Source organism: Mustela nivalis (genome assembly GCF_964662115.1).
Source record: "Mustela nivalis genome assembly, chromosome: 16".
NCBI classification, from domain to species: domain Eukaryota; kingdom Metazoa; phylum Chordata; class Mammalia; order Carnivora; family Mustelidae; genus Mustela; species Mustela nivalis.
This window is the reverse complement of record NC_139035.1, coordinates 54,416,647-54,430,637: the sequence shown is the minus strand read 5'-3', so window position 1 is coordinate 54,430,637 and position 13,991 is coordinate 54,416,647. Positions and strand designations below refer to the sequence as shown.

At 37.7% G+C, this 13,991-nt stretch overlaps 1 protein-coding gene across 1 annotated transcript in view; it reads left to right on the top strand.

Moving 5' to 3' along the window:
• Positions 1–448: 448 nt before the first annotated feature.
• Positions 449–13,991, top strand: part of USH2A (usherin) — a gene marked incomplete at its 5' end in the record, with an annotated part of 618,561 nt that continues 605,018 nt past the window's right edge. Inside the window, 2 exons of the mRNA XM_082703057.1 lie at positions 449–930; positions 4,556–4,721. Of these exons, the coding sequence (XP_082559183.1) occupies positions 449–930; positions 4,556–4,721 (648 nt within the window). The remainder of the gene's footprint in view (positions 931–4,555; positions 4,722–13,991) is intronic.

Below are 13,991 nucleotides of genomic sequence, written 5' to 3'. Positions count from 1 at the left end.
TATACGTATTCGTGTATCCGTGTATAGCTGTACTTATAAGACTGGTTGTCCTGTGGACTATTCCGGTATCTGATTTCTCCCCCAAACGAAGACAGTTACCAAAGGGAGGAGTCTTTTCCTCTAGACAATGTACTTCCAAGTGTTTTTTCTTTGAGAATTTCAACGATGTTTTCTGTCGGGGGCTCAAACTTAAATTTTAACGATATAGCAGCTTTTCCTTGACACTTTGTTTTTGCTTCCCAGACACCAGCTGCTACTCATGCCTTCGCCATGGCCCAGAACGTCTCTGGTGTTACCTCGGTGTGAAAACGTGTATGCGGTTTCCTGAAAATGGAGTCTCTCAACATCACGTAGAGCACCCTGCTTCAAAGTGTGGCTGGCGAGTGGCATTGGTCTTATTTTTTACTTAGGAATGCTTTGCTAGGAGAAGCATGCTTTTTTGGTGAACATGAATGGCTGGGCTCTTTCCCTGGGCTTCTGCTTCTTGACCCATGTCACCAAAACCTTGATCTTTATGTATTTCACCTCCATCTCCTTGGCTGACTCGCGGGGTCTCTTCCCAAGGCTGGAGAATGTGGGAGCTTTCAAGAACGTGTCACTTGTGCCAACCCAAGCGACGTGTGGACTCCCAGACCGAAGCACTTTCTGTCACAGCTCTGCTGCTGCGGGTCTCGGGTTCTGTACCCAGCGGCTTTGCATTCAGGATTGCCCCTATAGATCTTCAACTCCCGTCTACACGGCCCTCTTTTCCAAAGGCCTCAGGAGCTGCATCACAGCAGACGAGCGTGATCTGTGTCCCAACTGCCAGAGCAATTCCACAAGTTTTATTTTTGGAAGTCACAAGAATTGCTTTTCTTCTCCTCCTTCTCCGAGGCTGGCGGCGTCATTTACTTTAGCCGTGTGGCTGAAACCTGAGCGAGAGGGTGTAATGTAAGTAGTAGAGTGCGTGTAAGTTTCCGTAGGGTCCTGGACGATCCGTAGTGGTGACAATGATGGCCACATGGATTCTAAACCAGAAATGAAGGCTAACCCTGGAATTCGCGCGATTGACGGTCGACTCCCTTTGCTAGTCTTCCTCTTCAGGTTTCCTTTCCCAACGTTCCCCCCTAAATTTAGATTCTGTTCCTCTTTTTCATGGGTGAAGTGAGCCCTCAAAAAAGAATATGTGAAGACAGTTTCATTGCAGGCAGATCTGTTTACCCGTCTCATTTATCTCCCAGCCACTGAGCCAATACTTGGGTCTTGGCCTTCAGAGGCTCAGCCTTAGTGGGAGTTTTAATGTGTAGGGGCTAGTGGTACAAAAGATTGCTGTTTTCTAAGTTCTGATCTAGGTTTTTATAAGCAGCCCACTCCTGCCAGAGTGTAAAATATTCATCAGGCAGAGAGCTCTCCGAGGGCTTAGGACTGTGTTTTATTCATCCTGATTTTCCCAGGAAGAGATGTTTGACTCATGGAAGATAACCCAATCATATGAGTTGAATACATGACTAATCCTCTAACTCTGAGAACATAACAGCTTTTGACCCTTTACCTTGTGGTGTTTTCTGATAGGATATCTATCTATCTATCTATCTATCTAGATAGACAGATAGATAGATAGATGCATAAGAGAGTCCCCAAAGCTTTTATGCCATCGATCATAGTAGAAATGCTTCTGGTGAGTGGACTGGGGGCCCCCTTCATATTATTTTTTGTTAGTCTGCATAACCACCTGTGTTTCATTCTGTAATAGCCTCTAAAACTGACCTCTCATTCTGTAGTAGCCTCTAAAACTGACCTCTCACTGTTTAGAGCCAATCTGGAGATTTGAATCAGTAAGGAAATTTTTAGACCTTTTTTTTTTTTTTTTTTTTTTTGCTTATCTTTTGTCTTCCTGTAGGGTTTTTGGCTCTTCCCCTTCTGACAGTTTCTTTGTTTGAGAGTGTTGGCCAAATATCTAAAAACTTGTGAAACAAACCAGAAAAGACTTATAATCTCATAAGCAAATATGACTTAGATGTCTTTCTTGTTTAGTTTTAATTTGCCAAGTGAAAGTTGACATTTTTTTTTTTCATTTGGAGTTAAAATGATCACAAACCATTATCTCTATTTCTGTATCTCCTGTAAAAGCAAACGTTAGGTTTGTTGTTTATTTGCTTTGTTTTTTTATTGTTTGAAATGTCAATAAATCCAACCCACTCAGTTATGTAAAGGGTCCAAAGAGACTTAAAAATTGTCTGTTGACAAATATGGCTAGGGAAGATTATTTTTTCCCTAAGTTTTTTTTTTTTTCCATGGGATGTGTCTCTACCAAATTCTTCTTCTGTTGGTTTCATTTTGTGTAAACAAGACAGGGGTATTGATAGAGGCAGTGGCACATAGTTTACGGTCTAGAGAGTTCCACACATCAAGGTCGTTTCCATTCTCAAAACTAAAATAACTATGGGAATTGGGGGAATTTCGGGGTGTTTGCACTAGATAAGTAAAACAAACAAAGCATGGATTATCCAATTATTGTTTATCCAGGAGCAGAATAAATCCAGTTCCTAAATATTTTGCTACCTGCCTTCCTCTCACATTCATTATCTACCAAAGCTAGTATGTTTACAAGCAAACAAAATAGCAAGGAAGATAATCAATAACATATTAAGAAATGCATTTTCAGTAAGCTTGGGAAAATAAGCCTGCATTTGGCAAATACATTCTTGAGTAATGGTCAAATTTTAACTTGTTGATTTAAAACTCAAGAAAAATGAGTAGAGGCAAACTCTTCTTAGGTTGTTTGAGACCCGGACATCTGGAGGCAGGGGGTCAAGAGAGAGCCATTTCATCCCAGGGATTTAGAAATATCAACCCACCAGAGGGTTAAAAGAAAAAAAAAAATCACAGTAGAATTTCTATAAAGTTGAACCTCTTTGCCTGTGTTAAAAATATCCTTTTTCTCATAACTTTATCACCAAAAAATATACAAAATATAGGAAAACAGTGAAATAGTAACTATTAAGTGGCCTCCAATCTTATTTTCACCTCTCAACTCCAGGAAAGAATACATGCAAGTGAGAAGGAATAAATTGTGGAAAATGTGACCTTTAAGGAAAGTTTTAAAACCTCTTTAGCAATAGTTTTTGGTTGGCCCTATCTTACCTTTGTTTCTTTGATGCTTCCTCTTCTCGATTTGGTCTTCAACTCCTTAGTTTTGGGGTCTGCTGTATATCTGGTTCTGCTGTGCTCAGAAAACTCAGGAGCTAATGGGGAAAGACAGATCGATCGGTACCATTACCATTAACTGAACACCAGCGAAGGCCGCTTAAGCTACCCTGAACCAGAGAAAAGGGTTCCAGGACCAGGCATGGCCCTGGATATGCCTGAGCTGAGTAGCAGGCAGCTGGTGAAGAAAAGGACCCAGACCCCTCCATGACCTGGTGAAGTTCTCCCCTCTGCTGAGTTCTTGTCTGTGACATGCAGGTTGATGGGCATCTTTAAGAGCTAGTTATTTGGGGAGATGTTAATAGCTAATGTCAGTGATACTTGTCTTTAAATAGCAGATCTTTGGGAGTAATCCACTCAGGAGGCTACTAGCAAGCATTCCTCATGTTCTCTCTTCTGCTAAGAAGTTGACTCTCTAGATTGAAATGTAAGAGAGAGGAATGAGGCTTCGCTTCATAGCGGTTTCTGCTCAGGGAGTACAGAGTGGTCCGAAACATGCAATCATACACTCAACATAAGATAATGTATATGAAACATAAATTAACGTAGAAAATAAACATTTATAAAAACACCATTTGTCTATTTACAGCGATGGGAAAAGTGTGCCACTATGATGAGGATAAAATTGATTTTTAAAAAAATAACTGGGTAATTGACCTGATATAAGACCTAGAAAATTTCTGAACGTTCTTCTGTTTTATCAAAATATTATTTCACTGTGGTCCTTAGAAGATTGTATGACCTTTCATCCAAGATCATTGATGTCCTGTCAGTGCCTCATTTGGGCTGTGTGGCCATGGAGAGCTCTTATAGACACTGGCTTTGGCTTCTGGCCAGTTGATGAGGAAGTAAGTAGAGTCTGCGTGCAGTTGTCCATTCTCCATTTCATCATGGGAATTCAATAGAGCAATTCTGACTTCAGGGCTAGCACTTTCGAGTCTTCTATGGACACTAAATTCTCTTTACATTAAAAAAAAAATTTTGCACGGATGACTCAATCCCCAAGCAGGACTTCATGTCTTGTACCTCTTCCTGTAAAGGAAATAGCAGAAGACTAATGAGCCAACAGGCTAAATGTTGGTTTTGCCTGATGATTCAAGCACTTTCGTTTTCATCATGAATCTCGTAAAAGGTGTTGAGGTTCTGATGAGTATATTGTAAATAAAAACTCCTATTTTTTTTAAATAAAAAAAATAATTGGAGTATAATGAGTATAACTTGCTCTGAATATAATGGCATTCAGGCACTCATTCACTGGGTGCCCCTTTGAGGGGAGTTTGGGGTGATTTTCACACCACTGTAACTGCACCATGCCTTAGCCTGTCTTTTGGTTGGATGCTGATCTTTTCTCTCTCGGTTGCTTCCTAAGGTGTGTTATAGAAAAGACAGCGGATGGGCAGATTGTGTTCAAACTTACAATATCCGAGAAAGAGACCATGTTTTATTATCGCACAGTAAATGGTTTGCAGCCTCCAATAAAAGTAATGACACTGGGGAGAATTCTTGTGAAGAAATGGATTCATCTTAGTGTGCAGGTGAGTAAAATAAAAAATATTTAACATTTGGTTAAACACAAGGATCTGTCTTCCTTTCTTTCCTTTAAATGGCATCTTTCCACAAGGTCTGGAGCTGTTCTTTTCTATTTCATTTATGTGTAAATGACAACTAAAGAAAAATAACATTTAAATGACCTGGTGATGTAGCTCTTGATATTCCAGCATTCTCCCCTCAAAGTTGCTGTGAAAACTCCCACCAGAACTTGGGACAATGCTCTTTGGGGATAATAAGATCCTTAGGAAATTTTTGCTTAATTTGGTTAGGATAATATGTTAAAAAATGTGGCGGGCTCTTTCAGGGACTGGTACTGATTTTACTAGTTATGGCAGCATTAAAGCCCCTGCCTGGTTTTTACAGCTGTCTCTTGCAGATTGCGACTGATGATGTGAATAAAATTTGGCTGTTGCATTAAAATGCTGACCTTAGAACTAATGAACTTTACACTTCAGATGCTCAAAAAGTGTTATATGATTACTTTAGTTGTCAGCCACAGTTTGTTTTAGCCTAAGAAGCTGTTAAAGGCTAATATAACTGTGAGAATCTGGTATTTTACAGTTCCTAGGAATGGAGATGGAGTTTATCCTTTTTTTTTTTTTTTCAGGGTCCTATAAATGGCCCAATGCAACAAAAATCCCCACACGTGGCTTTCACAGCAGAAGTCCAGTGTACAGCAGTCCCCACCCCATGAGCTCAGAGGGGTGGCTGAAGAGTGGTTCATGCAAACCCCCTTCATACTAAAGGACTCATTCTTATTATGGCAATAATCTTTGATGGCTCACATTGTTCTTGCAGCCTAAAGCAGGTTAGAAGTAGACTTCCTTCAAGGGCCTTGAGAATTGTTATCTAGGTTTTAAAGTTTATTTTAGCCCAGATATCATTCTTGAGGATTTCAATACACTTCGTACATATCCTTGTTTTGCCTGATTGTAACTGAAATTCCACCGCATCTTGGCATAGTAGTACATTTAAAGCCTTAGGGAGAAAATTTGAAATATGAATGCAGAGAGGTAACAATGCTTGATTTCTATAGGAAGGTATTGACAGAGGAATATCTGATCAGTGTGTTTTGCCTTATCTACTCAGCTTTTACTTAGGATTTGAGTTTATCAAATGCAATTGACAGTATGGTATTTCCATAGCACTAGGTTTGAAAGGAGGTTAAGTCATGCCTGGTGTTAAGGCCATGTTTAGCACACGATGGATTCCATCTGGTTGTGCTTACCTCTCATTTCCCTGGAGTTATAGATAGGGGACTCATATGTTCTGTATCTTGACATTGTCGATCCTACCCGCTGACCAGTGGGGCCCAGTTAGGTTATAATGTTAAAAAATATGGAAATAGAAACTGTTGAGGAAAAGGAATCAGCAGAAGATATCATATAGATAATGTTTGTTGCATATTTTTGCATCAACAATGATAAAAAATATTTTTTACTTCTCTTTATTTTGCCTTATCTGTGAAACTGTGCCATGTTTTGGCAGAAAGTAGTACATTTAAAAGCTTTACAAAAGAAAGTTTAAAATCCAAATGTGAAAAGGTAACCATGACTGAATTACTCTCCTGGGAGTAAAGTGCTCTTGGAGTGCCTATTGAAATCAGCATTATCATTTCAATACATGTCAAATATGAGTCATTTCCTAGTTTAGGCAAAAATTTCTTTATAAATCTTTAAATCTTTCCCTTCTTTCAAGAAAAGGTTAAAGTACTTATGATTTAATGAGGCTGCTTTATTTCATATCTGTTGGACTATCAAGAGAAAACTTGTCCTTTCCAATCTGTGTACTACTTTTTAAAATTTATTTTTACATAAGTTTTCCCCCGTTCCACATTGTAAGTTAAAACGACAGAACAGTCCTAAAACATTAGGACTACCCTACAGATCTGTCATTTGTTCGCCTGGCATTTCTTGGTACATTTGGGGACAACCCAGCATTATGAGAATCTGGATTCATTCAAAGGAAAATTAGTGATTATTTATTCTCGATTGGAGATCTGCCTAGGGTTTCTTTAAATTGGACACCAGTCTGAACTCATTGAAGATACTATGAAATTTATAATAATTCATTTTATAGATGTTTTAAAAGGAATGTGCTCTTTCTTTAAAGGTTGCTGTAAAGTAGTGGGGAGGACAAGAAATCAGATGTAGGGATAATTTATTCAGGTAATTCTTCTCTGTAGTCTTAGCAAAACCATTTGACTTAGTTTCCTTCCTTCCTTCCTTATGTAAAAAGAGGTTTGGACTAGGTGACAAAAGGAAGCCTCCTTGAATTCCTTCTGAATTCACATAAAAAAGTAAGTGGAGTGTGGAGGGGAGGCACAGTTAAAGTTTAGAAGTCACTTGAGTTTTGTAGGGTTGTCTAGATGTAAGTGATGGAGCCAGCTCTGTGAGCTGACCATTAGGCTTGTGCAATTTCCTGTTTCCCCATGCTGTCTGGTGTTCATAGAGAAACATTTTTTTGGCAGATTTTTATGGCCAGGATGGGGACAAGTGCAACTTGTAATTCTTTCACAGTATAACTGCAAAGAGTATATTTTTATATTAAAGGCAACTTACTGTTGCATTATTATATCATATATCCAAATTTTGTTTGACTTGGGGATTAGAGACTTCCATCATGCTGGGCATGGGATAGAACACATAACTGATAATCTGGTTTAGTCTCATTTCAAATTGCAAGCCTAATTAAAATATATGCATATTTTTACTCATCTTCTAATATGACCACAAATGAATGAATTTATATGGAGTGTGCATGTGTGTGTGTGTATGCATATATGCGTAAAAATAAAACATACACCTTTACTCATAAAATTGGCTCAGAAACCAGAAATTAACTTACAAAGGGCCAGTAACATAAAATTAATTAACAGATCTGACCTTACCCCTTACCTCAGACAGTTCACTCCATACCAGCTTTCCATCAGTAAAATCAGAATTTTCATTTCCCAAATTCCAAAAAAAGAAATGAGTTTTAAATAATTAAATCCCTAAGCAAAAATGATGCCAAGAAGAGTCAGACATACGGAACACTGAAGGTCTAGTTTCTTAAACAATAGATGCCCGATGTTATAGTAATGGATCTAACAGCTTTTATTCAAGAACTAGCATTTTGAAGCTTCAACCTGTTGGAAAATGATTAGTTTTTAAATTAATATTCATTCAGGGACTTGAATCTGACACGATTGCCAATTTAAATTTCACTTTGGGATTTAATATATTGGCTATTTCAAATTACATCAAGCTGAAATTCGTTATGTCATATTTTTTATACTAAAACTGGAAAAAATCAATTCAGACTTTTTATTATCAAATGGGGAACACTGATAACATTAGCAGATTTTTTAAAGCTTGGTTTTCATATCAAATCAGCACGTGGTTTTTGGTTGTTTTAAGAGATCTCTTTTGATTTTTTTTTTCTTAAAAAGAGTTTGAAATACATAAAAGAGTTTTACTTTAGCAGTTTGTTATGGGTTGGGAGGGTAGAATGACAAGGAAGCTTTTTCACATTTAACTGCGTATCATTTACAAGTCAAAGTTCAGACTTTCTGATGGAATAACTGGCTTCCCTTAAGGAGTTGTACACATTTTATAGGACCAAGAGCTGGTAAGAATCATTAGTATAGTAACCCTTGTAGTAATTATGTTAAAGTATGGTAAAACAATTTATAATTTGCAACTGATGAAGTAGTACAAACATGCAAGCAAGACATGGTTCAGCAGATGGGCTTGCATGCATTTTCTATGATCTTTCAAAGGCTCCTGGATACACTGACAGTTCAAGAGCCAAAGACGGTTCTAGCCACGGTGAGGTAAAAAAGAGCAGTTCTAATCTAATGCAATGAAGGAGAGAATGCATGGTAAATCAAGTTTTAGGAATCAATAGGTGAAGAATAGGGGTTTTATAATCACAGTTTTTTCATGAAATATGTTCTTTTGATTTATGTATTCAATCTGAAAAAGGGAAACTATTGATAGTTCTGGAGCAAAAGAAAATGCAATTTAGCCAACTCTTGCTGGAATAGATAAACCAAGGCTCTCAATTAATCTCTGGGGTATGTGCCCGTGTACGTACTTTATAAAAGTATTCCGTATCTCTGTTGACTGAAGGAATATAGAATGTCCATGCAAGCTGATGGAAGCTTCCTCCTTCTGTCCAAAAAGCTCTGTGTGCTGGGATTTTCACGGGGACACCACCTCAACCCTCACTCCAGGAGAATCCCAATCCATATTGTTTAATAATCCCCATTGCTTTAAACTGTAACTATTGATGTGTGTGGGTGCGAGGGTCAAATACTGCTATTTGTGCAAAGCCTTCTGTTTGTCTCCAGCTGCTGAATGTCTCCTGAATTAGTTGACTAGGTTTAGTCATCAAAAACTAATACCAATAGAATTTATCAAATTATATTTCAGAATTAGTTTAAAATGCTGTTAATAGTAGCTGCCATTACTGAGCTCTGATTATGCAGACTGTATTAAACACGGTATATGTTTAAATTTCAAATGCTTATAATAGTTCTGTGTCATCGGCCTATCTCCATTTCACAGATGAGGAAAATGAGTCTTAGGTAGGTTAGGTCAGATTTACAGCCTAGATTTATAGTCTCCAGTTTTTCTGACCTTTAGCAAATAATAATAATAATAATTATAATAATAATAATAAAAATTGCCATGGACCTAGGTCACTACGATGATTTGAGGAATAAAGTTATTTGAATCCACTTACCCCAAAAAACAAGAACTGAAGACATAGCTATAAAGTAAATATTTTTCTGTTTGTAAATTTTTTAATGTAAGTATTTGTAATGCTTCCTATATTGGCATGATTTGTACAAATAATTAAAATTAGTGTATTTTACAATTATCTCCTCATTGAGACAAATGGTTTAAGTGTACAACAGTGTGGAATTTTATATAAAGTTCTGCTCAGTGTATCTCTGGTTCACGGCAGTCAGGAACGGAACAACTACAGTGGGTTAAAGAAAGAATATCCTATTTAACCCATCCTGATCACTGGATTCATGATGTAGTAAAAACAGAGGAGGATTCTTCCCACTTGATGATGGAGAGAGGTAAAACCACCCAAGTAAAAATTATTCTCTGGGTGTTTTTGCATGTGACTTCCAATATTTGGTAGGAAGGTGTGGCTTTAAATTTTGACATTTTACTTAAATTGTGCAACCTTCAGGAAAATCATGTAATTCCTTGAAATGTTGGATACCAATGACAAATATGGAACAAAGATAAACCCAGCCTATTTAGTTTACACCATAAATGTGACGTGCAAAGACAGTAATGTCTGATAAACCACTTTATAATCTGTTATGATGGAGCTTACAGTCTATTAGGAGAAAAAGACAAAGAATCTCACCAATGAAAGCAAAATTATAACTGTGATATGTGCTGTGGGATCATATGAAGGACAATTTGATCAAATCACTGAAGTCAAGGAAGGCTTACTCAAAGAAATCACATTAGACGTGTGTATTAGTTTTCCAGGCCTGCCCTAAAAAAAAGTCACCAACGGGGTAGCTTAAAACAACAGAAATTTATTCGTACACAGTTCTTGAAGCTAGAAATGTGAAATCACAATGTCCACAAGAGCATGCTCTCTCTCCCTCTGAAAACTGTAGAGGAGTAGCCTTCCTTGTTTCCTCTGCCTCCACGGTCACATGGCTATCTTCCCTTGTGTGTCACTGTCTTCTCGCCTTATAAAGACATGGTTATATTGGATTAGGATCCACCCTAATTCAGTATGACTTCATTTTAACGGATTGCATCTGGGAAAACCCTATTTCCAGTTGAGGTCCTATTTGTAAGTGCTGGGGATTAAGATTGTGGGCAACTCAATTTGGTTGATAACAAAATGTGTACAGTAGAATGCATAGAATTCAACTAGGTAAAGAGAGGGGAGAAGGACATTCTATACATGCATAGTAAGTAGCACAAACATCCTTTTGTAAAAGAGAGTATGTTGCATGGGAGAAATTAAAAGACCAGTGTGGGTAGAGGGCAGCAAACGGGAAAAGCATGTGCAATAAGCCGGAGGGGTTGGAAGAGGCTGTATTTTAAAGAACATTGTTGATCATGTTAAAATGTTTTCAGTGGGACTCTACTGAAATGTTTTAGGTAAGGTACAGGTAATGGGGAAAGAAGGAGAGGGAGGGAAAAATATTTGACCTAAGCAGATGATCTTTTCATAAAAACCCCTTTGGTTCAGTAAAGGAGAATGGTTTGCATGAGGACAAGATTACAGGGTTGTTAGGTTGAGCTCATGTTCCCCAGTGATATATACAAGTATACTTTGAGCTATAGAGATGATAGAAGATATGTAGAGAAGTGGTCAGGTTTGGGAGCTCTTTGGGAATTTAAAACAAAGGACTTGCCAATGAAAGAAATTGGAGGTTAAGGGAAGAGGGTTGTGATAAATCCCATGTTCCTGGCTTGGACAAGTGTATGGGTAAGTTTCATTTGCTTAAATATAAACACTAGTAAGAGAATCAGATTTAAAAAAATATATATTTTATTTATTCATTTGACAGAGCACATAAGCTGGGGGGAGTCAGAGGGAGAGGGAGAAGCAGACTCCCCGCTGAGCTGGCTAGGAGCCTGATGTGGGGCTAGATCCAGGACCTGGAGATCATGATGCCTAACCATCTGAGCCACCCAGGTGCCTGAGAATCAGATTTTTGATACTTAGCACATATGAACTAGAATTTGGCTCAGGGCAGTAATTCTCAACTGTAGAAATCATTAATGTCATGGAGACTTGAAAAAATATTCTGATGCCTACAACCAATGATTGGTCTGCATGAAGGCCAACCACTATCTCTTCTCTTCTTCTTTCCTCTATGGGTTAACGTGGGTAACAAAGTAAGATAATCTGAATTCCAGACAGGAAAGGATCATCTTCTATTCAGGTATGTTAGGAAATATGAAAAAAGAAGGTTAAGATGTGAATTAATTCTTGAAGCTAGATAGGATTTAAGTAGGTGGGCAAGAAGAGGAAAAATTGGGTAGATCAAAATGGAACAAGGCCTGGAAGGGTGAAAATAGCAAAAGGCTTCAGTAAGAGTGGGGGTCTGAGTTTCTTAGAAAGAAATACATCATGTCTTAAATACAAAAGGCTGGAAAAAAAAAATAGCTTAGAGGTTTACATAGAGATATGGAGTTTGGTTTTTTTTCCTCCTGACAAGCAACCCATTTTTTTCCCCACCTGTTCCTAATCCAGTCTATTTGGTACTGGCTATAAGCCATTAGTATATAAACAATGCATATATATACACACACATACACAAAAAGTTTAGCTAATATAAGCAGAAAATCATCACATAACATAATGTTTACCTTGTATAAATCTGAATGTTATCAATCTAATATTTCACAGCAAAAATTTAAGTTCAGTAAGACCTTTCCTATGGAAAGACCTCCAATCGAGTTCTAAAGCAAGTCATGAGGAAATAAATGTTTAAATTTAGAAAATGGTGTTTGAAGAAGGTACCCATTTTTCTTGCTTGAAAATTGCTTGAAAATGGTTGATTCTCAGCCAGTACCATCAATAGCCATAAATATATAGCCAATAGCTATAAAATACAAAAGGAAAATATATACAAATATTATAGTACACATTTATTACACATGCTACTAAAACTGAAAAGTGCTATAAAAAGAAGAGTCTTTTTCAGTGTCTACTTATTTGTATTCAACAATCTCTAGTCTTGAAAATGCCACTATGGTAATTCTGTAAAATTTGCAGTGGTCAAAATTTGACGGTAGTGCTTTTTAAAACCTATATTATTTAATGGAATTGTCATTTATATTATATCACTTTCATCTAAAAGCCAAATATAATAAGACGGATAATTTGGCTTTTTCTTTTTCTTTTTTCTTTCTTTTTTTTTTTTTTTTTTTTGAGGACAGGCATTCTTGTGCCCACAGGGCTAACTGATGCCTTCAGTTATACATGAACAATTACCACTAAAGTCAGAAAGAACAGTGTGCATATAACCTAGGGCAGAATTTGGCCTATGGTATGTATCACTTGGTAATGGAATGGAGAATATGACTTTATTTAAACATGGATTTTAATAGTTTTATTTCCCCATACTGTTTCCCTTGGTATTTCTCTCTCAGATATAACATTCAAGTGTTCCAAGCAGCTGCATTGCTCTGGATACATTATAAAGGCATATGTTCAAGATACCAGTTTAGATATCTGTAAGCCAAAAAAAGAATAGTTAAAATTAAAACAAATTAAGAGAACTTTTCCAAGAATGGAAAGGCTTTAATAGGTTTTTTAATCTTCTAATTAACTACAGCAGTGAAAAAAATACTGATATTTATAAATTATTTATATAATCACCCACATTATATTATATAGTTGTATATTATAAGTGCTTACATCAGAAAAAGTGATCTCATTCGGCTTTCCAAAAATTATGTGAAATAACCCCTAAGTAAATTGAGTTGCATATTCTAGAGGTAGAAAAATAGTTGGATCCATTTTGTTGATGCTTAGTGTTCATGCTTCTTAATCTGGGGAGGGAAGAAAGAATGAAAAAAAAAAAATAAGGGTAAGTGAAAGAAGGCATTTGTGTTGCAGTGGGAAGGTTGGGGATGGGGGAGAGCCCAGAGGCCTGGGGAGGAAACTTAGCCTATGTCAATTTCACTGTGTTAGAGTCTGACCAAGAAAGTTTAGATTTGGACATAGTAGGTAACTTTAAGTCGATTGCTTTCTGGGATGCAAATCCCTTTTATTATTCTAATTGGACCACATCTGCCCCATGTAGCCATTTTGGGGGTGTTGGCACTAAGGAATTTAGAGAGAGGAGTTGGCTTCCTTTCTAATAACAGGTGGATGTACTTGCTTCCCTTTGTCCTTGCCATCACCACCCTAAACATATGGAGCATTGTCTCCCATTGGGTGGTTGCTGATGAGTGGGGTTGAATTTTTAGCTTCCCCTAAAATACCTTCCCAGGGAACGTGAGCCTCCTAAGGGGACCACACTGTGGCTTCTGAGTGGTGATGTATTCTGAAATGCTCACTGAGCCCCACTTCCCCCAGGGAGGGGGAAGCACATCACTGACTCACACCACTTTGGGGTGGGGTGGGAGTGGACGCTGAGCTTCCTGCTGGTCCCTGTTGACACCAAGGGAAGGAAGAGGAGTGGATGTTCAGTGGATGTAAATGGAGGCTCAGCTTCCCACAGGGTCCAATTCACAAGGAAGTGAAATAACCCCACCTCCTAC